The following is a 27,575-nucleotide window of genomic DNA, read 5'->3' on the forward strand; positions in this document are numbered from 1 at the left end:
GCTGAGGCAAGAGAATCGCTTGAATCTGGGAGGCAGAGGTTGCAGTGAAGCCAGATGGCACCATTGCACTCCAGCCTGAGTGACAGAGTGAGTCTCCATCCACAAAATATATATAAATAAAAAAAACCATGGAAGGGAGTAAAAGAAACTAGCCCAGCATTTACCTGTGGTGAGGGTGGGGGTGGGCATGGAGCAAGTGGAGGGACCTTCTGCAGTATATATGTTACCACAGTGACAGTGTTACCTATTCAAATCCAGATGGACCCCAACTTACAATGGTTCAAGTTAATGATTTCCAACTTTACGATGGGGCAAAAGCAATACACATTCAATGCACTCCTCGATTTATGATCAAACCCATCGTATGTTGAAAATATCATAAATCGACTTCCAATACGATATTTTCAACATATGATGGGTTTATCTAGATGTGACCCCATCCTAAGTTGAGGAGTGTCTGTAATTAAACCAAAAGAAAACAAAAACAAATATATATTAAAGAGAAGCCTCATTTAGCTTAATGAATACAGACTCAGATAGTCATAAGATTTTGCCTCCAGAAGGCTGGGTTTCATTGTTTTTATTGTTTTTGAGACGTAGTCTCACTCTGTTGCCCAGGCTGGAGTACAGTGGCACGATCTTGGCTCACTGCAACCTCTGCCTCCCAGGTTCAAGTGATTCTCCTGCCTCAGCCTTCCAAGTAGCTAGGATTATAGGCGTGCACCACCACGCCCAGCTAATTGTTTCGTACTTTTGGTAGAGACAGGGTTTCACCATGTTGGTCAGGCTGGTCTCCAACTCCTGACATCAGGTGATCCACCTGCCTCGGTCTCCCAAAATGTTGGGATTACAGGCATAAACCACCACACCTGGCAGAAAGCTTGCCTTCTTCACAGCTTGCTCTATGATAAGCTGGGGCCTGAAGGGAACTCCGCTGGGGGAAGAGGGTACCAGGAGGAAAAATCAGCTGACCATCTTCCCTCCCTCCCACCAGACCTACTCGGGCTTGTTCTGCGTGACGGTCAACCCCTACAAGTGGCTGCCCATCTACGGGGCCCGTGTGGCTAACATGTACAAGGGCAAGAAGCGCACAGAGATGCCGCCTCACCTCTTCTCCATCTCTGACAACGCCTACCACGACATGCTCATGGGTGCGTCGGGGTGGGCTCTGCTGGGGCAGGGGTGGCGGGAGACAAGACTTCCTTTGCCATTGAGGCTCCAGACGCATTAAGACCTTGTGATACCCGATCCTAACCCTGACCCTGCACTACCAGTTGAAGTTCTTTGCTAAATTTTGAGCAGCAGCTGCTGCTACCAGGTGCCAGGGCTCAGTGAGTGTGCTGGGCACTTGCTAGGCACCAGCCCTACCTCACACCCTATCTCATTTAAGTTTCACAAACCCGTGGGATGCCAAGGTAAGTAGGTAAGTAACTTGCTCAGAGCTCAATACTCTTAACCATTACCTCTATGATCTTTGCTACATGTTATAGTGATTCCTCTATGTGATTTTTTTCTTTATTTTGAGATAGAGTTTCGCTCTTGTCACCCAAGCTGGAGTGCAATGGTGCAATAGCTCACTGCAACCTCCACCTCCCAGGTTCAGGCAATTCTCCTGCCTCAGCCTCCCAAGTAGCTGGGATTACAGGCATGTGCCACCACACCCAGCTAATTTTTGTATTATTAGTAGAGATGGGGTTTCATCATGTTGGCCAGGCTGGTCCTGAACTCCTGACATCAGGCGATCCACCCATCTCGGCCTCCCAAAGTGCTGGCTTTACAGGCGTGAGCCACTGCGCCCAGTCATGATTTTTTTTTTAAGAGATGGGGTCTTTGTTGCCCAGGCTGGAGTGCAGTGGTGCAATCTTAGCTCACCGCAGTCTAGAACTTCTAGGCCCAAGCAATCCTCCTGCTTCAGCTTCTTGAGTAGCTGAGACTATAGCAATGCGTCACTATGCCCAGCTAATTTCTTAATGTTTTGTGGAGACAGGGTTTCACCATCTTGCCTAGGCAGGTCTTAAACTCCTGGGCTCCAGCCTCAGCTTCCCCAAATGCTGGGATTACAGGCATGAGTCATGCTGTCCAGCCCTCTGTGATTTTTGTCCTCATTTCTCTTTATGTTGCTTAGGACTGGGTAGCTTTATGGCCACTCCAGGCTGGTAGAAAGAGTGGCTGATAAATTCCTGATCCTTTCTGCAAGGGTGTACACTGCAGGGATGGGCACGTGGCCACAGGTCCCACAGGATCCTGAATTTTGGCCTCCAAGTGTAGCCAAGGCCACGATCTAAGCCGGGTGGAATTTGGGGAAGCGCTGACTGGCTGGGGCATTGTCGAATGACTAGTTTCTAAATGTTCCTAATTACACCTTCCTGTTTCTTGTTTTCTTCCCTACAGATCGTGAGAATCAGTCTATGCTAATCACGTAAGTGTCTCTTCCATCTCTCAGTCTATACACATAAAATTAGGTCTGTGTCTTACACATACAATTAAGCCTTCTTAGAATTAATTGCGGGACTTTGTTTGGAACTCTGCAGGCAGTGAGTGGGCTTTGGGGCGGGTGAGGCTACACCTGCTAAACTGATGGGGTGGCCTCCCTGTCCCCAGGACCTCCCCACCTGCCTGTCTGTCCTAGCTAGGGGGCAAAATGCGAACAGAAGTGTGTACCTTTGAGGCCAGGTGTGGTGGCTCACACCTGTAATCCCAGGGCTTTGGGAGGCTGAGGCAGGAGGATCGCTGGAACCCAGGAGTTTGAGACCAGCCTGGGCAACATAGTGAGACCCCATCTCTACAAAAAATTAGCCAGGTGTGGTGGTGCACACCTGTAGTCCCAGCTACTCAGGAGGCTGAGGCAGGAAGATTGCTTGAGCCCAGGAGGTTGAGGCTGCAGTGAGCTATGATCACACCACTGCACTCCAGCCTGGACGACAGAGCAAGACCCTCTCTCAAAAAAAAAAAAAAAAAAAGAAAAGAAAAGAAAAGAAAAATGCTGTTTTTTTTTTTTGAGATGGAGTCTTGCTCTGCCACCCGGGCTGGAGTGCAGCCTCCACCTCCTGGGTTCAAGCGATTCTGCTGCCTCAGCCTCCTGAGTAGCTGGGATTACAGGCACATGCCACCATGCCTGGCTACTTTTTGTATTTTTAATAGAGACGGGGGCTTCACCATGTTGGCCAGGCTGGTCTCGAACTCCTGACCTCAGGTGATCCGCCCACCTTGGCCTCCCAAAGTGCTAGGATTACAGGCATGAGCCACTGTGCCCGGTTAATTTTTGTATTTTTAGTAGAAACGGGGTCTCACCATGTTGGCCAGGCTAGTCTTGCTCCTTTTCTCTGCAGCTGACCACCCCTCTTCCTGCTTCTCCTGTCCACTTTTTTTCCACCTGCAGCGGAGAATCTGGTGCTGGTAAGACTGAGAACACGAAGAAGGTCATCCAGTACTTTGCCAACATTGGAGGAACTGGCAAACAGACCACAGATAAGAAGGTAGAGCCGACCGGGTGGGCCCATATTTCCCGTCTTCAGGCTTCTGTGACACACACACTGGTGCCCATTCAATCTTCACAGCTGCTCACAGCTTAGGGCCATTTTACAGATGAAGAGACTGAGGCTTAGAGAGAAGTGACTTGGGTGGGGTCACACAGGGAGAAGGTGGCTATAGATCAAGGTCTCCTCCCCGAGGACTTGTTCTGCTGCCCCAGGCCATGTCTACCTCCAGAAGGACAGGTAGCAGAGCCCCTTGTTCTTGGCAGAGGAGAAACAGGAAAGCTTGCTGCCTGTTAACTGGCCTCTGCAGGCCCTGGCTGCCCCAGGGGCACAAAAAGCCTTAGCTGGGCAGCCAGCTAAGGCAGCTCTAAAAGGCTGACGGCGGCCAGGCGCAGTGGCTCATGCCTATAATCCCAGTACTCTGGGAGGCTGAGGTGGGAGGGTCGCTTGAGTCCCTGAGTTCAAGACCAACCTGGGCAACATAGCAAGACACCATCTCTACAAAAAACTTTAAAAATTAGCTGGGAGTGGTGGCATGTGCCTATAGTCCCAGCTACTCAGGGGGCTAAAGTGGGAGGATCACCTGAGCCCAGGAGTTGGAGGCTGCAGTAAGCCGAGATCGTGCCACTGCACTCCAGCCTGGGCAACAGAACAAAACCGTCTCAAAAAAGGGGTGGGGGGATGTGTAGGGAGGGGTTTCAGACTGCTCAGGGGGCTCTCTGCCAACAGCAAAGTGAGGAAACAGTAGCTAGGGATCAAGTCCAAGTGGCTGCCCGTGTCCCCAGGTGCCCCTCCCAGTGTCACGGAGCCACAGAGGGACAGACACTCAGGCAGTGGCCCTCGTCCCAGGTTACTACATGTAGCCCCTCTGGCCCTGATTTTCTGGCCACCCCAAGGCCATTCTCCTCCTGGGTTCCCAGCACATGAGCCACTGTCATTTGCAAGCCCAGTCCCTCAGCCCTGGGCTCCCAGGCAGCAGCCAACTGGTCAACTGACTTTGGGTTTCTTTCTGCATCAGGGGTCTCTGGAGGATCAAGTCATCCAGGCAAACCCCGTGCTGGAGGCCTTTGGGAACGCCAAGACCACCAGGAACAACAACTCCTCTCGCTTCGTAAGTGTGGGGACCGCATGAGAGGCCCCCTGGCTGGTGGGACAGGGGTCACGACCCCGCCCCAGGTAAAGAAATTGAGGCTGGTTTAAATTAAGGTGAAAGGGGTGGGGCAAGTGAAGACATCCCCTTCCCAGAGATGTTGAAGGCACAGCAATCAGAATCAAATTGGCAACGAGGAAAAACTAATTCAAAAGACAAATAATCCCTCGTGGAATTCAGCTCAAGGTTTGAAGACTCTTCCTAGCCAGTCCAATTGGCCTCAACACCAAGAACTACAAATTGCAAATTTAACAGGTCATTTTGTATCAAAAGATCAATTATGAAGCATCTAGAATTTTTCAATTGTGCGAAAACATTCTCTGGGTTCTGCAGAGACCCAGACAGGGTTAACTTTTTTTTGTTTTGATTTGTTTCCCCCTCAGAAATTGGTTTTCTTTGATGTACCCAAGTGTTACATTTCTCAATAAAGAAAAGAAAATCTCCATTAGCATAAAAGAAGGAGGCTGGGCACAGTGGCACACTCCTGTAATCCCAGCACTTTGGGAAGCCAAGGCAGGAGGATCCCTTGAGCCCAGGAGTTTGAGACCAGCCTCGGCAACAGAGCGAGACCACCCGCCATCTCTATAAAAAATAAAAATTAGCCGGGCATGGCCATGCCTGCCTGTAGTCCCAGCTACTTAGGAGGCTAAGGTGGGAGGATCACCTGAGCCCAGGAAGTCAAGGTTGCAATGAGCCGAGATTATGCCACTGCACTCCAGCCTGGGCAACAGAGTAAGACCCCCTATCTCAGGGGGGATAAAAAGCATCTAATCAGCAAACAGAACACTCTTTAGTATTAATATTTAAGTCAAGCAGCTTTGATACAGAACCTTGGCAACAGTGATGGTGGAGGGGCTGGGAGGTCACCTGGGGAGACAGATTCACAGCAGCGAGAAGCTGCAACCTCCTTCCCGGCTGGAGGGACATAAGAGAGGTGCTGTCCTAGGGTCCTAGTGGGTTCTTAAACCAGTGCAGCTGTCTGGCGGGAGCTGTAGTCACAGAGGCACCCAGCACCACCTGAGACGCCAACTTGAGAGGAGCAATGCCCTGGCCTCGTCTCCCTCACTCCCGGGTCTCGGGCTTCCCATTGGCAGAGCCCCGTGAGCTTGCACAGAGCCTGGGAAAACAGGGCTGGCCGGGGGGTGAGGGGAGGAACAGAGGTGAGTACAGACGGGCCCAGGAGCAGCCGAGGTAGAGAGAGATAGAGAGTCCTGTTTCCGGAAGAATTTATTGATGGCTGTACCATGCAAGCCAGAGAGAGGAAAGACATGGAAGGCTCCCGATAAAGAGGCATGGGAGGTGCTCCAAATTCCCATGGTACCTGGTCTCTATGCAGAATTCCAAAGGGTAGCAGCCCTCCTGCTGGGACTTCTCTCCCCTACAAATGCCCCAAACCACAGACCCTAGATTTAGCTCTGAGACCTGTCCGTGTGTTTCTCTGTCTATCTTCGTGGGAAATCCGATACTCCAATAGAGCTCGGTTACATCCCCGCAGGCCCCGATCAGCAACCCTTGGCCAACTCTGGGCCACTTACTGGTCTAAAGCTGTGGACGACCTCCCTCCTGATCCCTCCCCTCTCTTCCCTGCTCAGGGCAAGTTCATCCGAATCCACTTTGGAACCACAGGGAAACTGGCTGGAGCCGACATCGAGAGCTGTAAGTCAGGCCCTCCTTGGAGGGTTTGTCTGGGCAGCTACATAATCTGTGAGGCCTGGTGCAACATGAAAATGAGGGGCTCTTCTTAAAAAATATTAAGAATTTCAGGCCAGGCGAGGTGGCTTATGCCTGTAATTCTAGCACTTTGGGAGGCCGAGGCGGGAGGGTCGCTTGAGCCTAGGAGTTCAAGACCAGCCTGGGCAACATAATAAGATCCCATCTCTACAAAAAATGTGAAAAATTAGCCTGGCATGGTGGTACATGCCTGTAGTCCCAGCTACTCAGGAGGCTAAGGCAAGAGGATCACTTGAGCCCAGGAGTTAGAGGCTGCAGCGAACAGTCTCTGGGCTTTATGGAGAGGGGATTCCTGCTTTGAACCTGGGAGGCAGAGGTTGCAGTGAGCCGAGATCACTCCATTGCATTCCAGCCTGGGCAACAGAGCAAGACTCGATCTCAAAAAAAAATAAATAAATAAAAATAAATGAATAAATAAATAATCACACCACTGCACTCCAGCCTGGGTAACGCAGCAAGACCCTGTCTCTAAAAATAATAATAATAATAAAGGAATTTCGAAACAGCAACAGAGGAGCATCAAGCCAAGTGGGAGGTCCTTCTGATTGCAGCCTGTTGGTGCCCAGGAGGCTGGCCCCGTTCCCAGGACTCCCCCCGTGGCAGTCAGGTCCCCGGAGGCTGCGTGTCTGGGAAGAGCGAAGCGTGGGGCTCACCACTGGTGACTGTTCTGGGCTTTATGGAGAGGAGATTCCTGCTTTGTATGGAGCCCTGAACTCCAGGGAAACAGCTGTGTACTCACCAGGATCTTCACTTCTTTTTCAGATCTCTTAGAGAAATCTCGTGTCATCTCACAGCAAGCAGCCGAGAGAAGCTACCACATCTTCTACCAGATTCTCTCAAACAAGAAGCCTGAACTTGTTGGTAAAGACCTTTATGTCTATCCACCTGCCCCTGACCTTGCTTTTCTTCTTTTCCATAAGCAAAGATTTCCCATGTGCAAGGAGTCTCATGTCACTCCTAGGGTTCTGTGATAATGTCTTCAGTTTAAAGTGATGTGAATCGGGCTGGGTGCGGTGGCTCACGCCTGTAACCCCAGGACTTTGGGAGGCAGAGGCAGGTGGATCACCTGAGGTCAGGAGTTCAGGACCAGCCTGGCCAACATGGTGAAACCCCGTCTCTCCAAAATACAAAAAAATTAGCCAGGCATGATGGCAGGTGCCTGTAATCCCAGCTACTCGGGAGGCTGACACAGGAGAATCAGTTGAACCTGGGAGGTGGAGGTTGCAGTGAGCCGAGATCACTCCATTGCACTGCAGCCTGGGCAACAGAACAAGACTCTGTCTGAAGAAAAAAAAAAGAAAAGAAAAGAAAATTCATGTGAATGTGTTACAGGGAACTTTCTCAAAGTTCTATTTGCACATCTCATCCTCATAGTAGCCAGATGAGGACCACTGTGGGCCCATTTCACAGATGAAGCTTTGAGTACCTGCAAAATCTGGGATATAAAACTGGGATGTGAGGCTTTAAACCCTTTATGTCTGCCACCTGCTGCCTCTGAGTCTGATACTCGGGCACCAGCACAGGGGTCAGCCCAAGACCATGATCAGCTCTGCCAGCGCTTGCATGCACAGTCCCAGCAGCCTCTCCTCTTGGCAGACACAGCCCACACCAGGCACACAGCTCAGAAAGTGGAGTACACTCACCCACTCAACTGGATGCCTTTGTGCAGGCACCAACATGCTCAACTGTCCACGGCAGACCTGCCCAGACATAAAGTGGGAGGAGGGATGAAGACTCAGTCTTACACACACACCTCCTAACCCAGCCAGAAATAAGGGCATTGAGTACCATTCCCCACCCACAGGTGGGCTTTATTTGTTTGGACAAAGTATACTTTTAAATTAACAACATTTTGAAATTGGGAGACTTCACATAAAAATGCAATTTCCAGCCAGGTGCAGTGGCTCATATCTGTAATCCCAGCACTTTGGGAGGCAAAGGCAGGAGGATCGCTTGAGCCCAGGAGTTTGAGACCAGCCTGGGCAACTTAGCAAGACCCTGTCTCTACAAAAACTAAAAAAATGGCTGGGCGCAATGGCTCACACATGTAATCCCAGTACTTTGGGAGGCCGAGGCAGGCAGATCATTTGAAGTCAGGAGTTCGAAACCAGCCTGGCCAACATGGCGAAACCCCATCTCTACTGAAAATACAAAAATTAGCTAGGTGTGGTGGTGGGCACCTGTAATCCCAGCTACTTAGGAGGCTGAGGTGCGAGAATCGCTTGAACCCAGGAGGCAGAGGTTGCAGTGGGCCGAGATTGCGCCACCACACTCCAGCCTGGGTGACAGAGCAAGACTCCATCTCAAAAAATTTTTTTAAAATAAATAAGTAACAAAAATTAGCCAGGTGTGGTGGTGCCTGTGGTCTCAGCTACTCAGGAGGCTGAGGCAGGCAGATCACTTAAGCCCAGGAGTTCAAGGCTGCAGTGAGCTATGATTGTGCCACCGTACTCCAGCCTGGGTGACAGAGCCAGACCCTGTTGAAAGAAAGAGAGAGAGAGAAAGAGGAAGGAAGGAAAGAAGGAAGGGAGGGAGGAGAGGTTAGAGATGGCAGAGAAGAAAACCACATGTCACCAAGGGTTAACCTGCTTTGCTATTCTTGGCAGAGAGTTTGCTGCTGGTCCCCAACCCTAAGGAATACCACTGGGTGAGCCAAGGCGTCACCACTGTGGACAACATGGATGACAAGGAGGAGCTGCAGATCACAGATGTGAGTGGGCGGGCAGAGCTGGCACAGGACGGGAAGAAGCCTTGGGACTCTGCATGCACGGCCACTAGAACTGGGGTGGCAGTGGGGACAGGAGCCCACTTAGAGCTGCCAGACAGCTGCCCAGATCTTCCCTGGAGATTTCTGGGGTTGCGATCAGCATTTTATTCCAAGCCCATTTTAGCAAGCCAAGTTTCTCTTTGCAGAGTCGAACTAGAATTCCATGGGGACTTCAGGGGCCATCAACCCCATGCAACTTTTCCTCCTCCCCAGCCCAGCTAGAAGTGACTCTGTCATTCTCCCAGTCCCCAACACACTCTCTGGCTCCTCTTATGACACTAAGCACTCACAACTTCTGTTAGGATTATTTGTGTACTAGGTTCTCTCTCCTCTTGGACAACAGAATCGATTCCTGATTTATCTTTGCCTTCCCCTCACCTAGTACCTGGCATGAAGCCTTAACAATAATAATAGTGCCAGGCACAGTAGCTTACACCTGTAATCCCAGTGCTTTGGAAGGCTGAGGCAGGAGAATTGCTTGAGTCCAGGAGTTTGAGACCAGCCTAGGCAACATACTAAGATCCCGTCTCTGCAAAAAAAAAAAAAAAAAAAAAAAAAAAATTTAAATTTAAAAATTAGCTGGGTGTGATGGCACGCACCTGTTATGATAACCAGCTACTCAGAAGGCTAAAGTGGGAGGATCACTTGAGCCCAGGAGTTCTAGGCTACAATCAGCCATGATCATGCCACCACACTCTAGCCTGGGCAACAAAGTAAGACCCTATCTCAAAAAATAAAATAAAATAACTGGCCAGGCATGGTAGCCCACAGCTGTAATCCCAGCACTTTGGGAGGCCAAGGCAGGGGGATCACTTGAGGTCAGGAGTTCAAGACCAGCCTGACCAACATGGTGAAACCCCGTCTGTACTAAAAATACAAAAAATTAGCCAGGCATGGTGATGCATGCCTGTAATCTCAGCTACTTGGGAGGCTGAGGAAGGAGAATCACTTGAACCCAAGAGGTGGAGGTTGCAGTGAGCGGAGATTGTGCCACTGCATTCCAGCCTGGGCGACAGAGGGAGGACTCCATCTATAAATAAATTAATTAATTAAACAAAATTAGCCAGGTGTGGTGGCACGCACCTGTTATCCCAGGTACTTGGGAGGCTAAAGTTGGAGGATCACTTGAGCCCAGGAGTTCTAGATTGCAGTGAGCCATGAGCGTGCCACTGCACTCTACCCTGGGCAAAAAAGTAAGACCCCATCTCAAAAAATAATAAAATAACAATACTAATACCTCCCTTTCTTGAGCACTTACTATGTGCCAAGCACTGGACTAAACATTGTCACATCATTCTGATCTATCCTTATCATCATCATTTTGCAGATGACGAAACAGAAGCCAGAGAGGTTACTGTAAATAAATGAAATGACTATATTGCAGAACATCTGATCTGGGCCCCTTGGAGGAAAACAGAACTCTCCCTGTTCAGGGGGTGTCCAACTCCAGCGTCCATGCCCTGCCGCAGTGGCCCTTCGGCATGGCCCCAGTGTGGCAGTCCCATGGCCTCCACTATGTGGAATGAGAGGCCAGGAGTCACATGACTTTGTCTCTGTTGCTTTGCAGGAAGCCTTTGACGTACTGGGCTTCAGCGCCGAGGAGAAGATGGCCGTGTATAAGCTGACGGGAGGTATCATGCACTTTGGGAACATGAAGTTCAAGCAGAAGCCCAGAGACGAGCAAGCTGAAGTGGACACCACTGAGGGTGGGTGCTGGGGCTTGGGCTGCTCGGGGACAAGGTGGCCAGTGCAGGGAGTTCCCTGCTTTCCAGGGCTTTGTGACCATTTCAGGGACATGCCAGGTCTATGTGGCTGCAAACCATGCATGTTCAGACACTGATATTTTCAGAAAGGCACAATTGAGTCAAGACATGATTTTGGTTTTTTGTTGTCGTTGTTGTTTTCATTTGTATTTATTTTTTGAGACAGGGTCTTGGTTTGTTGCCTAGGTGGGAGCACAGTGGTGCAGTCACGCAATCATGGCTCACTGCAGCCTCAACCTTGTAGGCTCAAATGATCCTCCTGCCTCAAACCTTCTCAGTAGCTGGGACTACAGTGCACGCCACCACGCCTGGCTAATTTTTTAATTTTTTGTAGAAACGGGGTCTTGCTATGTTGCCCAGGCTGGTCTCAAACTCCTGGCCTCAAGTGATCCTCCCACCTTAACCTCCCAAAGTGCTGGAATCGCAGGCATGAGCCACTGTGCCCAGCTGCCACCTGACCTTGAACAAGTGTAGAAACTACCACATCTTTGTTTTCTCATTGGCAAAATGGGATCTCCTCCACCCTCCCTTTCACCCCCTCCGTGAACCACAATAGATGTTGCTAGGTTTCTCCCAGGCATGGCAACATCTTCCTTGCACTCACCTGCCTTTTCTGTCTCTACTCAGTGGCTGACAAAGTCGCCCATCTCATGGGTCTCAACTCTGGTGAACTGCAGAAGGGCATTACCAGGCCCCGGGTCAAAGTCGGCAATGAGTTTGTGCAAAAAGGCCAGAACATGGAACAGTGCCAAAACTCCATTGGGGCTCTGGGCAAGGCTGTCTATGACAAGATGTTCAAGTGGTTGGTGGCCAGGATTAACAAGACCTTGGACACCAAGATGCAGAGGCAGTTCTTCATTGGAGTGCTGGACATCGCTGGCTTTGAGATCTTTGAGGTGTGCCTGGCCTTGCATTTGGTTTTTGCTTTGGGGTGGCTGTCCTCCTTATATAAGCTACTTTTTTGCTTATATAAGTTATAAAGTTCTCTTGTTTCTCACCTTGGACCTGGGGCAGACCAATCTCGGTTTGCCACTGGATCTCTGACTTTTGGACTCCAGAAATTTCCAGCTTCATTTGTATGGTGCCAAGTCATAAAGAATGGTGTGAACTTTAAGGATGGGATGAGTGGTGTGCTGAAGCCAGCCTGTACTGGCTAACAAGAGCTGATTGTGAAATTTTCAGGAATTTTGTGAGCCAGTTGACATCATGTTGATAGCTTGAAATTAGCCATGGCTTGAATATTTACACCATGGACATTGGCAAACACTATAAATCGGGTTTGGTTTTAAGAAGAGCTGATCAATCAGCTCACCACTAAAAAAAAAAAAAAGCTTGTAAACCCCTTGTATTAGTCCATTTTCAAACTGCTATAAAAAAACTACCTGAGACTGGGTAATTTATAAAGAAAAGAGGCTTAATTGACTGACAATTCTGCATGGCTGGGGAGGCCTCAGGAAACTTACGATCATGGCGAAAGGCAAAGGGGAAGCGGGCACATCTTACATGGTGGCAGGAGAAAGAGAGCAAGGGGGGAGGTGCCAAATACTTTTAAACCATCAGATCTCCTGTGAACTCCCTTGCTATCATGAGAACAGCATGAAGGAAATCTGACCCTATGATCCAATGTGGGGATTACAATTGGAGATGAGATTTGGGTGGGGACATACAGCCAAACCATATCACCCCTTAAACTCCTTCATCTTACAGATGAGGAGGAGAAAAATTACAGAGAAAGAGACAAACTGCCCTCAGGCATACGGGGGTCAGATCCATAGAGCATTTCGAGTGATTTCCATCCCTGGAAAGAAAATGGTTATTTCTTCAATGATTTCTGTTCAGGCTGGGGCCACATGCAGTGGCTTATGCCTGTAATCCCAGCACTTTGGGAGGCAAAGGTGGGGGGATCACTTGAGCCCAGGAGTTTGAGACTAGCCTGGGCAACAAGGTGAGACCTCATCTTTTTTTATTTTTGTTTATTTATTTTTTTTGAGACAAAGTTTCACACTTTTTCCCCAGGCTGGAGTACAATGGTGCCATCTCAGCCCACTGCAACCTCCGCCTCCAGGGTTCAAGTGATTCTCCTGCCTCAGCCTCCCAAGTAGCTGGGATTACAGGCGTGCGCCACCACGCTTGGCTAATTTTGTATTTTTAGTAGAGATGGGGTTTTACCATGATGACCAGGCTGGAGACCTCATCTCTTTAATATATATGTGTGTGTGTATATATATATATGTGTGTGTGTGTGTGTGTATATTATACATATATACATATATATTATATATACATATATACACATATATTGTATGTATATATTATATATATTATATATATGTATGTATGTGTATATATCATATATATTATATATATATGTATGTATGTGTATATATATATGTATATTCCTGTTTACCATACAGGGCTGAAGTCTGGTTGCCTGGACTTTGGGTCTGAACATCATACTGTGTGGCCCGAGGCATGTGTTAAACCACTTTGTGCCTCTGCCTCTGTAGGGGAGGGAACAGAGAGCTACTTCTCATAGGGTGCTGAATGGCCAGTGTTAGGCACTTAGGGCAGTGCCTGACACTAGTGGGCCCTCTGCAAAGTTTTGCTTTGCTTGTGGTCGCTTCATTCAATCCTGGGAGAGGCTCTCTGTGCCTGTGCTGACGCCCCTCTTTCTGCCCTCCTGCCGCCACAGTTCAACAGCTTTGAGCAGCTATGCATCAACTTCACCAACGAGAAGCTGCAGCAGTTCTTCAACCACCACATGTTCGTGCTGGAGCAGGAGGAGTACAAGAGGGAAGGCATCGAGTGGGTCTTCATCGACTTTGGCCTCGACCTTCAGGCCTGCATCGACCTGCTGGAAAAGGTGACTTGCTTCTCAAAGGAGGGATTGGAGAGAGGCCAGGGCCAAGGGATGTCACTGGCGCATGCAGGGAGGTGGCACTTGGCTTCAGGGGAGTCAGTGACACCACCAATGACCTTCCTTGGTATGACCTCTAGCTCCCTATCTGCAAAATGGGTACTGAAGTGACTGCAATGACTACTGTTTGTTGGGCTATTGCATGCCACCATTCACTGGATCATCACAACCTACTGCATGTGGGGGAGGGGATACTTTTATTACACCCATTTCACAGATGGGAACATTGAGGCACAGAGATGGGAACATTGAGGCACAGAGAAGGGAACTTCCTTGTCCAAGGTTCCACAACCTGTGAGTGGCAGAGTCAGGCTCTGACCCAGGCAATATAATAGTTTTACCTATAACCACATCCACATGGAAGGTTTTAGCAAATGGTCCCCTTCAAGAATGTGTGTTGTGGCCAGGCATGGTGGTTCACACCTGTAATCCCAGCAATTTGGGAGGCTGAGGTGGGTGGATCACCTGAGGTCAGGAGTTTTGAGACCAGCCTGGCCAACATGGTGAAACCTCATCTCTAATACAAAAATTAGCCAGGTGTGGTGGCGGGCACCTGTAATCCCAGCTACTCAGGAGGCTGAGGGAGGAGAATCACTTGAACATGGAAGGCGGAGGTTGCAGTGAGCCAAGATTGTGCCACTGCACTCCAGTCTGGGCGACAGAGCGAGACTCTGTCTCAAAATAAATAAATTAAATTAAAAAAAAAAAAGCAGAGAGCACAGGTGGCATTGACTTCCCCATTTTTCAGAAGGCCAAGCTTGCCAGGGGCCACTGTTTAGGTGGGATTAGCATTTGGGGAGCTATCTGGCCCCTTCAGATCTCAGTCTTCCCTTCTGTTGGACTCGATGATTTCAGCCTCTTTCAAGTCTTAATGGCCGTGGTGTTTGATGACAAGGTCATGGAGCACCAGGCACTGTTCCCAGATGTCACTGCACAGAGTCCTGCTTCCTGGATGCCCACGTGGGTGTCTGGTGCATCTCTACACTGGCCTTGGGCTCAGTACCAGTTTGTCCTCTTTTGGGTCCTGCCACCTCCTCTAACATCACCCTGTTCTCTTCCTTCCCAGCCCATGGGCATCTTCTCCATCTTGGAGGAACAGTGTGTCTTCCCCAAAGCCACCGATGCCACGTTCAAGGCAGCCCTGTACGACAACCACCTGGGCAAGTCCAGCAACTTCCTGAAGCCCAAGGGGGGCAAGAGCAAGGGGCCCGAGGTCCACTTCGAGCTCGTTCACTACGCAGGCACCGTGAGTACTGGCCTCAGGGTCCCTCTGTGTTTCAGGTCCCAGCTGGCTGCCATCACTGCCGCTGTTGTAGGTACATGCTGACACACCCCTCCAGAGACGTCCCGCTTCCACTAGTGCACAACCATGGTATAACAGGGTAATCAGCCAATTGAAGTGAGCTCCGCTCACACTTCGTCATCACTTCTCCAAGGGAGATATCCATTAGGGAACAGCCATCAGACCTGTCCAGGCCACACCCTGCCCAGGCCCATCAGACCTGTCTGGGCCCTTGGTTTGACAGCTGAACTTCAGTCTTGGCCAGAAATGACAACATTTGCAAAAAGAACAAAAAAGAACAAACAACAAAAATTCCACGAGCCCATTAATTACTCCCAACTGATAACCTGGCTCTCTGACAGCTCATAGCCACCAAACCAACAAGGTGACATATATAAAGTGGCTTTTTCACTCATGACAAACTTAGTCCTTGGGAAGTGGGGAAATTAAGTGCAGCCAGGACTCAGGTTGCATTTGCATAATTAATAGGGGAGGTGACGTTCATCCTGCCAGCTTATAAGAATGCATTTTGTTTCCTTGGGATTTTATTATCGCTGTAAGTGCCAATGCTCCTGTTACCAATGGAGGTTGCTGAGCCTCTGTGGGTTTGACTGCCATGAAACAGCAGCCTTAAGACAGAGCTGTCAGGAAAGTCATGATGGCATTGGGCATCAGGGCCAAGGCTTTATGATACCATCAACCGTAACCATAATGCCAATTGCTTGTAAAATGGATGTGGCCGATACTTGGAGCAAACAGCAGGCTTGGGACCAAATTGCAGCTCTCCATCCCCTCTTCCCACACTGAACTGAGAAGAGTTCCTTATTTATAGCAATGGAATATTCAAAGTCAAGTGGCACCTGTGCATTTCCAAGAAGGCCCTAAAATAAGGCAGAGATGACAAATGTCTTTGTGCTGCACAGGAGATGGCAAACCCAGAAGTTCTGGCATCTCCTCTACTTACCTCACTTCTCTGTGCTCAGTGGAGGGACCTGAAAGACTCCTTCCTCCTTACCCTTGCCATGGGGACCATGTGGCAAGATGGGAAGCAGAAATTAGTGGATGTCCAAATACCTGGATATATGGAGCCCCCAGTGCTGGATGGATGGAGCCCCCTTTCCATCAGCCAATGACCCTACAGTGATGTAAGACAGTGTGCATGCTCCCCTAGCAAGGAGAGACCCTACAGTGTTTCAAGAGGGGCTGCATGCTTCCCAGCAAAGAGATTTCTTCACGTAGCTCGGGATTCTACAGCCACGGTCAGTTACAGACAGCAAACCACTGGGCAGAAGAAGACCCAAGGGTCAGGGAGGGTCAGTGTGGCCAGCAGAGTAAGCTGTGCAAGAGAAGGTCACACAGCCCAGGAGAGAGTAGCAGGGGAGTCTGGGTTTATGTGCAAAGCTCAGAGTTGGCGTATCCTAGATGGGCAAACTGCAAATGCCCAAGAAGGCAGATGATGGAGCCTCCAACTCAGATGGGGCTTCAGGGGCATCCCAGGACACCAGGAGAGTCATGAGGACAAGAACTGGAGCCCCAGGACGTGGGGGTGAAAGTTGGTCCTGGGGGCTGAGAACAGGAGAGAGCTGTAGGAGGGGCTCTAGCTGTGGCACCTGAAAGGGAGAGGCTGAACCTCAAAGTTACCCACTGGTGTTTGCCCTCTCCAGGTGGGATATAACATCACAGGCTGGCTGGAGAAGAACAAAGACCCCCTGAATGAAACAGTGGTGGGCTTGTTCCAGAAATCGAGTGTGGCAATCCTGGCCCTTCTCTTCAAAGAAGAGGAGGCTCCAGGTAGGGCTGACCCCTTGTTGTGTCCAGTATCCCTGTGCTGATGCCCTTTAGTGGCCAAAATGGAAAGAAGAAACCAAAACTCTTTGATTCAACTCTTGTGGAATAAGTGAGTGAGTAAGTGAGTGAACCGATGGATGAATGAATGAATGAAAAGTGGCTTGAGATAGGCCATGGATGATACTGCAAAAGAGGCAAGCAGAGGCAACATGGGAGCTTCCAATGACTGAACTGATTGCTGGGCACATCTTGCCTCTAGGCGGATGGATACTGCTTTGGAAAAGTTGACACCCAGATGTTCTGTGTTTCTTTTCTGTTTCCCTCTCTCTTGTCAGAAGCAAATGCCAAGCTCAGTCCTGTCTCTCTTCCAATAGAGGTCATGTGGCTCATAGAGGAATGCTCTGGTGGATGCTGCCCCATAGGGTTGCCAATTAGTGGGGCCAGAAACACCAGTCTCCCTGGTCTCACCACCAAAGTGCACCTTCTCCCATGGTCTATGGGTGCTTCTTCCTCCCCAGAAAATGGGAGCAGTTTGTCACCTTGCATCAGAAATCACAAAAGACTGCACCCTCCCAAGGAGCACAGCAACTCTTTTGACAATTACGCTGTAGCCAGCCCGTTTGATCACTCCCCGGTAGATCTCATTTTCCTCACGTGAGGGTCCCCCTTATCCAGCCCTAAGATAAGCCTTTTTAAATCCAAAGAATGTGTGTGCTTTGCTGCAGAGTGCTTAATGGGGCTGCCTTTCTCCATACTGGGTACTGATGTGAAACGTGCTTGTCCCTTCCTCAGCCGGAAGCAAGAAGCAGAAGAGAGGCTCCTCCTTCATGACAGTCTCCAATTTCTACAGGGTGAGCAGGGGTGCCCCCAACCCTCCCTTTCAATGTTGGGTAGTCTGGCTGCTGCTTCATGGCCAGGGGCAGGACGATTTCATTTTTCTGTCTATGATCGCCTCTTTACCTGGAGGGGTCTGTTTCCTTCTGAAGAGGCCACAGAATCACAGGATCATTGGGCAGAAGAGACCCATTTTTGGATTTAAACCTGGAGAGTAAAGGGATTTGTGCAGCGTGATCACGCGAGATAGCAATGCCCAAGAGCTTGTGTCCTAGAGTTGGCTGGCAGGTCTTGGGCTGGCCACAACTTCCATGAAGTTTGGGCATTACCTTCCAAAGTGCAGTCTACAAGGAGATGTTGCACAAAGGAAGATGTCAACACTTTTCAAGAATCAGGCTGTCCCAAGGCAGAGTGGGTCACCTCATTGGAGATATCCAAGCAGAGGAGGAGGGAGCATCCATTAGGGAAGTTAACAGTGGACAGGGCTTTGCCCACACAGACCCTATGGTTCCTCCTAGTACTGAGATTCTACAACGAACCAGCTCTGAATCTGGAGGGGCCCCACTTCTTGCAAACCACAGCCCCTTGAGCAAGTCATTGGACCTTGAGAGCAGTGCTGCCCAATGGCACTTTCTGCCATGATGAAACGTTCTCTTCTGCACTGCCCAATACGGTAGCCGCTAACCACATGTGGCTGAGTTTTAATTCAGTTTTAAGTGAATAAACCTTAAACAAATACCTCTCCTGCATGCGGGTGTCCTGCAACATCAATGCAAAGTTTCACTCACTTGTTCTTTGTCCTCCAACCCCAGGAGCAGCTGAACAAGCTGATGACCACCCTCCATAGCACCGCACCCCATTTTGTCCGCTGTATTATCCCCAATGAGTTTAAGCAATCGGGTATGTTGTGGGGTCACAGCTCCCTGCTGGAAGTCCTGAGGTTCTGTGAAGTTAGTGTTCATTCCAAATTAAGTCCACCTTTCATCACCAAGGCTGATGGGGGCAAAACAAGGCTCTGAGAGAAACCTCAACAATGGGTCACCCAAGAATCATATTCTAGCTGCTTTATAAAGCAGAATGGTGCCCAGCCAGGCAGAAATCAAACTTGGGAGCTTTTGGGCATTGGCCAAATGGTGGGGGACCTGGGGCCTCTGGGACAGTGACAGGAGAAGACTGGGGATGATGGCACAGATGCTCAGTTCAGCCTCCTTGAGTGGCCAGGACTGGCCTGTCCCACCCCAGAGGAGGGACTCTCCATCTTGCACCCTCCCCCTTGGCAGGTGTGATAGACGCCCACCTGATCATGCACCAGCTAGCTTGCAATGGTGTCCTGGAAGGCATCCGTATCTGCAGGAAGGGCTTCCCAAACAGGCTGCAGTACCCGGAGTTCAAACAGAGGTGAGTGATGTCTCCCTGGGTGCAAGGCTCAGATGCCCAGGAGTTGACCAGCTGATAAGTCACATCCCACTGCAGCAGATATTATGGTGCTCTGCCAATACAACCTCACCATCAGTCACTACCTTAGTACACACTGGCCCAAATTTCAGAAGAGATTGGGCATGTTCAGGGTGGTATGGCCATAGACGCTTGCCCAAATTTCAACTGCCAGCCCCTGCATTTCTCAGCTGCTGGATGCTGCTTTGCCCTTCCTTGGCAAGCTGAAAGTCCTGGGAATTAATGCCTCCCTGGAAGGAGCCCTCAATCTGACTGAGGAGAGCTGGTGTATAAATACCTCAGCTCCCTCACCCTTCTGGTGGCTAAATCTGAGACATTTTCCAGACATGCGCTCAGACAGCAGTGTGTTGGTAAATGTTAAATAAGAGCTCTTCTGGTCCAAAAAAAACACCCTGATTGCTAGTGTCTGCCCATTTCCATGATGTAAATACTCCCACTGTGGCCCCCAGTGATCCCAGCAGCATTAAGCTCCAGTTGCCTGTTGCACTAACTGCCTCCATAACGTGCCTTTTATTGGCTTTCTTCCCATTCCCCACTCTGCCACCTCCCAGATAAACTACTTGCACTTGAATTCTTATCTCAGGGTCTGCTTCTGGACGAACACTGGGGTAACTAATACCCCCACCTTAGAGATGATCTTCTACCTCCTCCAACTTCCTAGAACATAGGGCCACAGATTGATGGATCAGGAAAGGTCACTAGAGGTCACCTTATCCAAGCCCCTCTGAAGTCCCCAGTTGGGGACTTGTGTGTCCAAGATCACAAAGGGGGCTGCTCCCAGGTCATGATAAAAAACCTGTTTGCTGATGTCTGGGTCAATGCCCTTTTCTCAACTCCAAGGGATTTTGGTGTCTTCATTTCTAGAAACAGCTCCTCCCTGTACCCCCAACCCACACCAATGTCCACTCCCAAGCTGTAGCCCTTATTCCAAAGCCTCCTATTGATCTCATCTCTCTGCCTCCCAGGAGCATCTGTCAAACAAGTCTAATCTCTGTCCAAAGTCCATCTCAAAGACCAGCGGATAACCGCATGAACATGTTTTATGTGCTGTCAGCTTGGGCACAGTGATGACTGTCAATCATCTCTCTCCTGCCAGGTACCAAGTGCTGAACCCCAATGTGATTCCCCAGGGGTTCGTGGACAACAAAAAGGCCTCAGAGCTGCTGCTTGCAGCCATTGACCTAGATGTGAATGAATACAAAATTGGACACACCAAGGTAGGGTCTGGTGGGCGGTCTCCCCCTACACACCCCCTCAGCCTTTTTCCAAGAAGGTGGGCTTTGGGGTGTGGATTCCACCTGACCACTGACCAATGGCCTACTTCGGGCAAGTCTGCCAGCTGCTGAGAGCCTCAGTTTCCTGAAAAATCAAGATTGGTCATGCCAGTCTCATAGAATTTGGGGAGATTAGAGGCAACATGCATAGAACTCAGCTCAGCTCAGAGGGGAACTCAATCAATGGTAGAATATTTCTTAGAACCCTACGTTTTGTTTTGTTTTGTTTGAGACAGGGTCTTCCTGGAGTGCAGTGGTGCAATCACAGCTCACTACAACCTGGAACTCCCAGGCTCAAGTGATCCTCCTGCCTCAGCCTCCCAAGTAGCTGGGACTTAAGGCATACACCATCACACCCAGCTAATTTTTTAAATTATTTGTAGAGATGGGGTCTCACTCTGTTGCCCAGGCTAGTCTCAAACTCCTGGGCTCAAGCAATCCACCTGCCTCGGCCTCCCAAAGTGCTGGGATTACGGGCATAAGCCACCACACCTGGCCTGAGCCCTGAGTGTCCAAGAATAAAAAGGGCCAATGAGAATCAAGGTCATGGATCTGGCCCGTGGGGAAGTTTGCTTGGGCAGAGCCTGGACAATGAAGCACTGTAAGCCCAGCTCTGAGCCAGCGGCTGAGATGGGACTGACTCAGACAGAGCAACCTCCTGCTCCTGACTCATGGGGCCTGAGTTGCCCTGGGTCTATCCCATTTCCTGGCCCTGCAGCATCCTGGTGCGGTTGTAAAGGCTAGCCAGGCCAGTGGTGCCAGGTGTCCTTCTATAGCCGCCCTGCCCCCCACAACAAACTGCACCCCAACATGATCGCCCCGTGACACAGGAGGTTCACAGGCTTTGCAGTCAGGAGAGTCAGCTCAAAGCCTGCCTCTGTGCCGCCTGGAGCAGATCATTTCTCTCTCCAAGTTCTCACGCATGACGCAGGCTTGGCATGGAAGCTTCCAGCATGCCTGTGCCTCTAATGCATCTGGTCACTCAGCAAACACTTATGGTGCGCCTACTGTGTGCCAGGCATGGTTCCAGGCTCTAGGGACACACAGTGAAGAGAACAGAATGAGTCCCTCACTCCCTGGAGCTTGCTTTATAATACTCTGTGTGTGTGGAATTGTAACACTGCCCTAGAACCTGCCGGAACTGTTTGTTTTGGCATCCTTCACAATTAAGATGTGCTGTAAATAGCTAGATTGACTTGCGGGGGACACTTGAGGTTTGGAGACAGGATCATTGAATACTTGAGCTGGAAAGAATCTTAGAAACCAACAGGCCCCTCCTTTCCCTACCCACCCTTGACAGATGGGAAACTTAAGAAAGCCTGGAGAGGGGGTGGAGGTGGCATGCCCAACTTCACAGAACGAAGCGGGACAGAGCTAGTCGGCATAAGGCCCACCAATGGCGGTCGTGTGGCCGGGAAAGCCGGAGCTGGTATCTCAGAATCTGGCACAGCTCAGAATCTTGTCCGTTTACCACCTGGCCAAACAGACTGCATCTTGCTGTTGTACAAGGGTTGCATTTGGCACGTCAGTTCCAGGGGAAGGCCCAGGGCTGCTGGGGACAGTTTTGTTCCCTGAGGACTAGGCAGACTGGCAGCAGGAGGAGAACAAAGAACAGGATGGTTCTGACTGCAAATGGTGTTCCTATGTTTGGAGTTGGCTCAGGTGGGCCCCACCCCCAGCCACATGCTTGTTTCAAAGACCAAACCTCAACGCCAATTAATTTTGAAATATCAGGAAATGTTTTATGACATCAAGCCTGATTTCTCTACCTTGCGATGTCTAGCTCCTCGGGGGGCCTTTTGAGGGGCAGGGAGCATTCTTCCTCATCTTTTGCCCACAGTGGCTCAGTTAGGTGCTGTACTCCCTGGCCCCGTGTGGCATTTTGGGTTCCCGCAGCTCAGAGGTCCCAGGGGCCCTGCAGGCAGCATTCTGTCCGGACAGGAGGGGAAGCCTAGGTCCCCCAAAGGGACAGTGACTTAACCACAGTCAGACACACAGCACATCCAAGGAAGGCTGAGGCCAGAATGCAGGTCTCCTGGCACCTTCTATCCTTCTAAAAGTTTCTATTATGTCCTATTTGAAGCCTGTAAAAAGGTGTTACATTATGAAACATAATAATAAAGCCAGCACCCTGTGAACCCACTGAAAAGCCCAGAATGTCAACCTTTCATGTCTTTCCTCTCCCATCCCCTCCCCACCCCCAGGAGTAACCCTGTCTTGAATTCTGACATGAACCATTCTCTTAACTTTTTTTTTTTTTTCTTAAGAGACATGGTCTTGCTCTGTCGCCCAGGCTGGAGTGCAGTGACACGATCACAGCTCACTGTGGCTTCAAACTGTTGGGCTCAAGCGATTCTCCCACCTCAGCCTCTTGAGTAGCTGGGACTACAGGTGCACACCTCCACACCTGGCTAATTTTTGTATTTTTTATAGAGATGGGGTCTCAATATGTTGCCAAGGCTGTTCTCCAACTCCTGGGCTCAAGTGATCCTCCCACCTCGGCCTCCCAAAGTGTTGGGATTACAGGCATAAGCCACACCACCTGGCTTATTTCCTTACCTTTCAAAAATAGCTTTAGCACATATGCCTGCAGGTCGTGCTTGGTTTTGAGCTTCATGGAAGTATCATACTTGACACACCCTTCCGTGACATTCCTCCATGACGTGCTTTTATCGCTTTGCCATGTTTCTAAGCTTCATCCTCATTGGTACGTGACATTGTCACTGCCACACTGTACTGCAGTGCTGCTGTGAACATCCTTGCTCATGGTCCTGTGCAGGAATTTCTCTAGAACAAAGTTCTCAACCTTGGCTATACATTAGACTCATCTGGGGACACTTTTTTTTTTTTTTTTTGAGACGGAGTCTCACTCTGTTACCCAGGCTGGAGTGCAGTGGCACTGTCTTGGCTCACTGCAACCTCCGCCTCCCAGGTTTAAGCGATTCTCCTGCCTCAGCCTCCCGAGTAACTGGGATTACAGGCACCTGCCAGCATGCCTGGCTAATTTTTTGTATTTTTAATAAAGACGGGGTTTCACCACGTTGGCCAGGCTGGTCTTGAACTCCTGATCTCATGATCTGCCCATCTCAGCCTCCCAAGGCGCTGGGATTACAGGTGTGAGCCATCGTGCCTGGCCTGGGGGGATTTTTAAAACATCAACAGGCAGGGCATGGTGGCTCATGCCTATAATTCCTGCATTTTGGGAGGCTGAGATAGGAAGATCACTTGAGTCCAGTAGTTCAAGGCCAGCCTGGGCAACATAACCAGACCTCATCTCAGAAAAAAAAAAAAATTTTTTTTTTTTTTGAGACTGTCTTGCTCTGTTGCCCAGGCTGGAGTGCAGTGGCATGATCTCGGCTCACTACAAGCTCCGCCTCCCAGGTTCACGCCATTCTCCTGCCTCAGCCTCCTGAGTAGCTAGGACTACAGGCGCCCGCCACCACGCCCGGCTTTTTGTATTTTTAGTAGATATGAGGTTTCACCATGTTAGCCAGGATGGTCTCGATCTCCTGACCTCATGATCCACCCACCTCGGCCTCCCAAAGTGCTGGGATTACAGGCATGAGCCACTGCGCCCAGCCGAAAAAAATTTTTTTAATTAGCTGGACATGGTGGCACATGCCTGTAATCCCAAGCACTTTGGGAGGCTCAGCCTGGATAACATAGTGAGACCCTATCTCTACAATAATAATAATAAATTTAGCCAGGCATGGTGGCATGTGCCTGTAGTCTCAGCTACTTGGGAGACTGAGATGGGAGGATTGCTTAAGCTCGGGAGGTTGAGGCCGCAGTGATCCGTAATTGCGCCACTGCACTCCAGCAAAACAAACAAACAAAAACCCTTCTTTGATTTAAAACTCCCCCAAGTGGCTGCCATCGGTGACAGCCGGGCTTTTTCAAAGGCGTGCGGTCTTTCCCCAGGTGTTCTTCCGTGCGGGCATCCTGGCCAGGCTTGAGGACATGAGGGACGAGCGTCTGGCCAAGATCATGACGATGCTGCAGTGTCGGCTTCGGGGCTTCCTCATGAGGGTGGAGTTCAAGAAGATGCTGGAACGAAGGTAGCACTCACAAACACCGACAGGAAGGCCCAGAGGAGCCACACGCACTCAGGGCCAGCTCCACTGGCCACGCTGCATGGTGGGCCAGGGGTGGATGCCAATGTCTTGCTGGCAGAAAGAACCCTGTGTGGCTGGCCAGGTGCGGTGGCTCATGCCTGTAATCCCAGCACTTTGGGAGGCTGAGGCGGGCGGATTGCCTGAGGTCGGGAGTTCAAGACCAGCCTGGCCAACATGGTGAAACCCCGTCTCTACAAAAAATACAAAAATTAGCTGGGCGTGGTGGTGGGCACCTATAATCCCAGCTACTGGGGAGGTTGAGGCAGGAGAATCGCTTGAATCCGGGAGGCGGAGGTTGCAGTGAGCTGAGATCGTGCCATTGCACTCCAGCCTGGGCGACAGAAGCAAAACTCCGTCTCAAAAAAATAAAAAGAACCCTGTCTCTCAGAGCTGCCGCAACCAAGTTCGCACACTGGGTGGCTTCAAACAACAGGAATTTTTAAAAATTTTTTTACTGATACCTAATAGCTATGCATATTTTAGGTTTTATGTGATAACCTGATACATTCATATAATGAAATCAGGATAACTGGGATATCCATCGCCTTAAATTTTATTTTTGAGTTGGGGGTGGGGTCTTGCTCTGTAGCCCAGGCTGGAGTACAGTGGTGCAATCATAGCTCACTGCAGCCTCAACCTCTTGGGCTTGAGTGATACTCCCACCTCAGCCTCCTGAGTAGCTAGGACTACAGGTGCACTGTACCACACCTGGCTAATTTTTTTTTTTTGGTAGAGACAAGGTCTCCCTATGTTGCCTAGGCTCGTTTCAAACTCCTGGGCTCAAGCAATCCACCTGCCTCAACTTCTCAAAGTGTTAGGATTACAGGCATGAGCCACTGCGCCCAGCCCATCTTCCCTCTTTTTATATGGACACCAGTCATTGAATTAGGGTCCACCTTACTCCAGTATGACCACCTCATCTTAACTAGTTACATTTGCTGAGACCCTATTCCCAAACAAGGTTCCCTTCCTAGGTATTGGGGGTTAGGACTTCAACGTATCCTTTCGGAGGACACAGCTTAACCCCTAACAGGAAACAACTAATATAAACCCTCTCTTTATAGTTTCAAGTCATTTCACAGCCTTCCTCTTACTTGATTCACATAATGATGCTATGAGAGGGGCATGGTAGGGCCAGCACCCCCACTTTACAGATGTGGAAACTGAGGTCTGAGAGGTTAAGGAACTGGGGCAGGTTCATGCAGAGCCAGGATTAGAACTCAGCAATTCTCACTCCACATCCCTGCCCTTGGAACCATGTTTTTCAGCCATCTCCCTAACCTGGTAATTTTTAAAGGGCTGGGTCTGGCCAGGTGTGGTAGCTCATACCTGTAATCCCAGCACTTTGAGAAGCCAAGGTGGGAGATCACTTGAGCTCAGGAGTTTGAGACCAGCCTGGGCAACAGGAGATAGGGAGACCCCATCTCTACAAAAACAAAAACAAAAACAAAAAATTCGCAGGTGGTGGTGCATGCCTGTAGTCCCAGCTACTTTGGAGGCTGAGGCAGGAGGATTGCCTGAGCCAGGGAGTACAAAGTTCCAGTGAGCCATAATTGCACCATTGCACTCTAGCCTGGGCAACAGAGTGAGACCCTGTCTCAAAAAAAAAAAAAAAAAAAAAAAAAAGGTAGGTCCATCCCAGATGACCTGTGATTCACTCTATTTCTTTGTGGTCATAGAATTAGTAATGAATTCTGTTCCCATCAGCAGGCCACCTGCAGCCCTGGACTGAAGGCAGGGATACCAGTTAGGGGCTGATGTGAGGGATCTTGGCCTGATTCAGCCCAGGGCCTTGGTGCACAGGAGGTCCTCAATAAATGGCAGTTGAGTGAAGCTGCAGGGAACAAGAAATGGGCGGATTCCAGCAACTTTGCAGATCCATGGGATTTGGAGACTAATGGGTGATTTCTGGTGGAGGAGGGAAAATGCAGGAGTCAATGACTGGTATGTCTCAGCCTTGTGCCATCTGGGAGGGACCTGGTTCCATCAGGTTTCACCTCAGCTCCCTTATCGTGCTGCTAAGCTCTGACCCCAACGTGAGTCTCCCTGCCGCAGACCACATGGGCAATGCTGGGTCTCGAGAAGGCACTTTGGTGTCTGAACAAAGTAGATCTGCTGGCTTCTATTCCCAGGCCCCACCCCTTCCCCAGGGAAGCCAAGTCCTAACACCTTCATTGTAACCCACTCAACCCTGGATTCTTTTCGCAGAATGGGCCTGAAAGTCATTCAGCGGAACGTGCGCAAGTTCCTGCAGCTCCGTTTCTGGGGCTGGTGGAAGCTGTACAACAAGGTGAGGGCCGAGGGGCCAGGCCAGGGGGGACTGCTGCTGCCTATGGGCTGGGGGAGGGCTCGATCCTGGACAGAGGTGCCCCTCGGGAGTGAGAGGCTGCAAGAACAGTTTGAAAATGAGGGCACCTTAGAGACAAAAATCTAGCCTCTGTCCAGACAGGGACTAATTCCTCCCTAAGAAAAATCATGGGGCGGGCACAGTGGCTCACACCTGTAATCCCAGCCCTTTGGGAGGCTGAGGCAGGAGGATTGCTTGAGGCCAGGAGTTTGAGACCAGCCTGGGCAACACAGTGAGACCCCATTTCAAAAGAAAAGAAAGGAAGAGAGAGAGGAAAGGAAGAAAGAGAGGAAAGGAAGGGAGAGAGGAAAGGAAGGGAGAGAGGAAAGGAAGGGAGAGAGGAAAGGAAGGGAGAGAGGAAAGGGAGAGAGGAAAGGAAGGGAGAGAGGAAAGGAAAGGAGAGCAAGTGTCTTTCTGCCTTCCATCTCATCCCTCAAAATAAAATCCACTTAAGATGGAGAGCGCCATACCATCCCCACCAAAAAAAGTGAGCTTGATTATTGACTCCTTGCCCCTGGGCATGTTGAGGCATCTTCAACTCCAGTGAGTTCTTGGCTTAGAGCTGGGGGAACCTCAGGAAATGATAAGGTCCGACCTCTCATTTCCTGTTCTTCCGAAACAGCAATGAGTATGGTATGTGAGTCAGCCAGCTGGTGGGACCCACAGAGGTCCCAAG

General features: G+C 50.0%; 1 protein-coding gene across 1 annotated transcript in view; it reads left to right on the forward strand.

Moving 5' to 3' along the window:
- The first annotated feature begins 836 nt into the window (after positions 1 to 836).
- Positions 837 to 27,575, forward strand: part of LOC100974764 (myosin-16) — a 62,308-nt gene continuing 35,569 nt past the window's right edge. Inside the window, exons 1-18 of the mRNA XM_063605975.1 lie at positions 837 to 1,151; positions 2,392 to 2,419; positions 3,380 to 3,476; positions 4,495 to 4,587; positions 6,219 to 6,282; positions 7,120 to 7,218; positions 8,964 to 9,067; positions 10,692 to 10,830; positions 11,515 to 11,783; positions 13,580 to 13,750; positions 14,871 to 15,050; positions 16,751 to 16,877; positions 17,667 to 17,725; positions 18,521 to 18,608; positions 18,989 to 19,106; positions 20,260 to 20,380; positions 24,359 to 24,495; positions 26,761 to 26,842. Coding sequence (XP_063462045.1) covers positions 905 to 1,151; positions 2,392 to 2,419; positions 3,380 to 3,476; positions 4,495 to 4,587; positions 6,219 to 6,282; positions 7,120 to 7,218; positions 8,964 to 9,067; positions 10,692 to 10,830; positions 11,515 to 11,783; positions 13,580 to 13,750; positions 14,871 to 15,050; positions 16,751 to 16,877; positions 17,667 to 17,725; positions 18,521 to 18,608; positions 18,989 to 19,106; positions 20,260 to 20,380; positions 24,359 to 24,495; positions 26,761 to 26,842 — 2,223 coding nt within the window. The 5' untranslated portion in view covers positions 837 to 904. The remainder of the gene's footprint in view (positions 1,152 to 2,391; positions 2,420 to 3,379; positions 3,477 to 4,494; positions 4,588 to 6,218; positions 6,283 to 7,119; positions 7,219 to 8,963; positions 9,068 to 10,691; positions 10,831 to 11,514; positions 11,784 to 13,579; positions 13,751 to 14,870; positions 15,051 to 16,750; positions 16,878 to 17,666; positions 17,726 to 18,520; positions 18,609 to 18,988; positions 19,107 to 20,259; positions 20,381 to 24,358; positions 24,496 to 26,760; positions 26,843 to 27,575) is intronic.

The sequence above is a fragment of the Pan paniscus genome, chromosome 6, assembly GCF_029289425.2.
Source record: "Pan paniscus chromosome 6, NHGRI_mPanPan1-v2.0_pri, whole genome shotgun sequence".
Classification (NCBI taxonomy): Eukaryota; Metazoa; Chordata; class Mammalia; order Primates; family Hominidae; genus Pan; species Pan paniscus.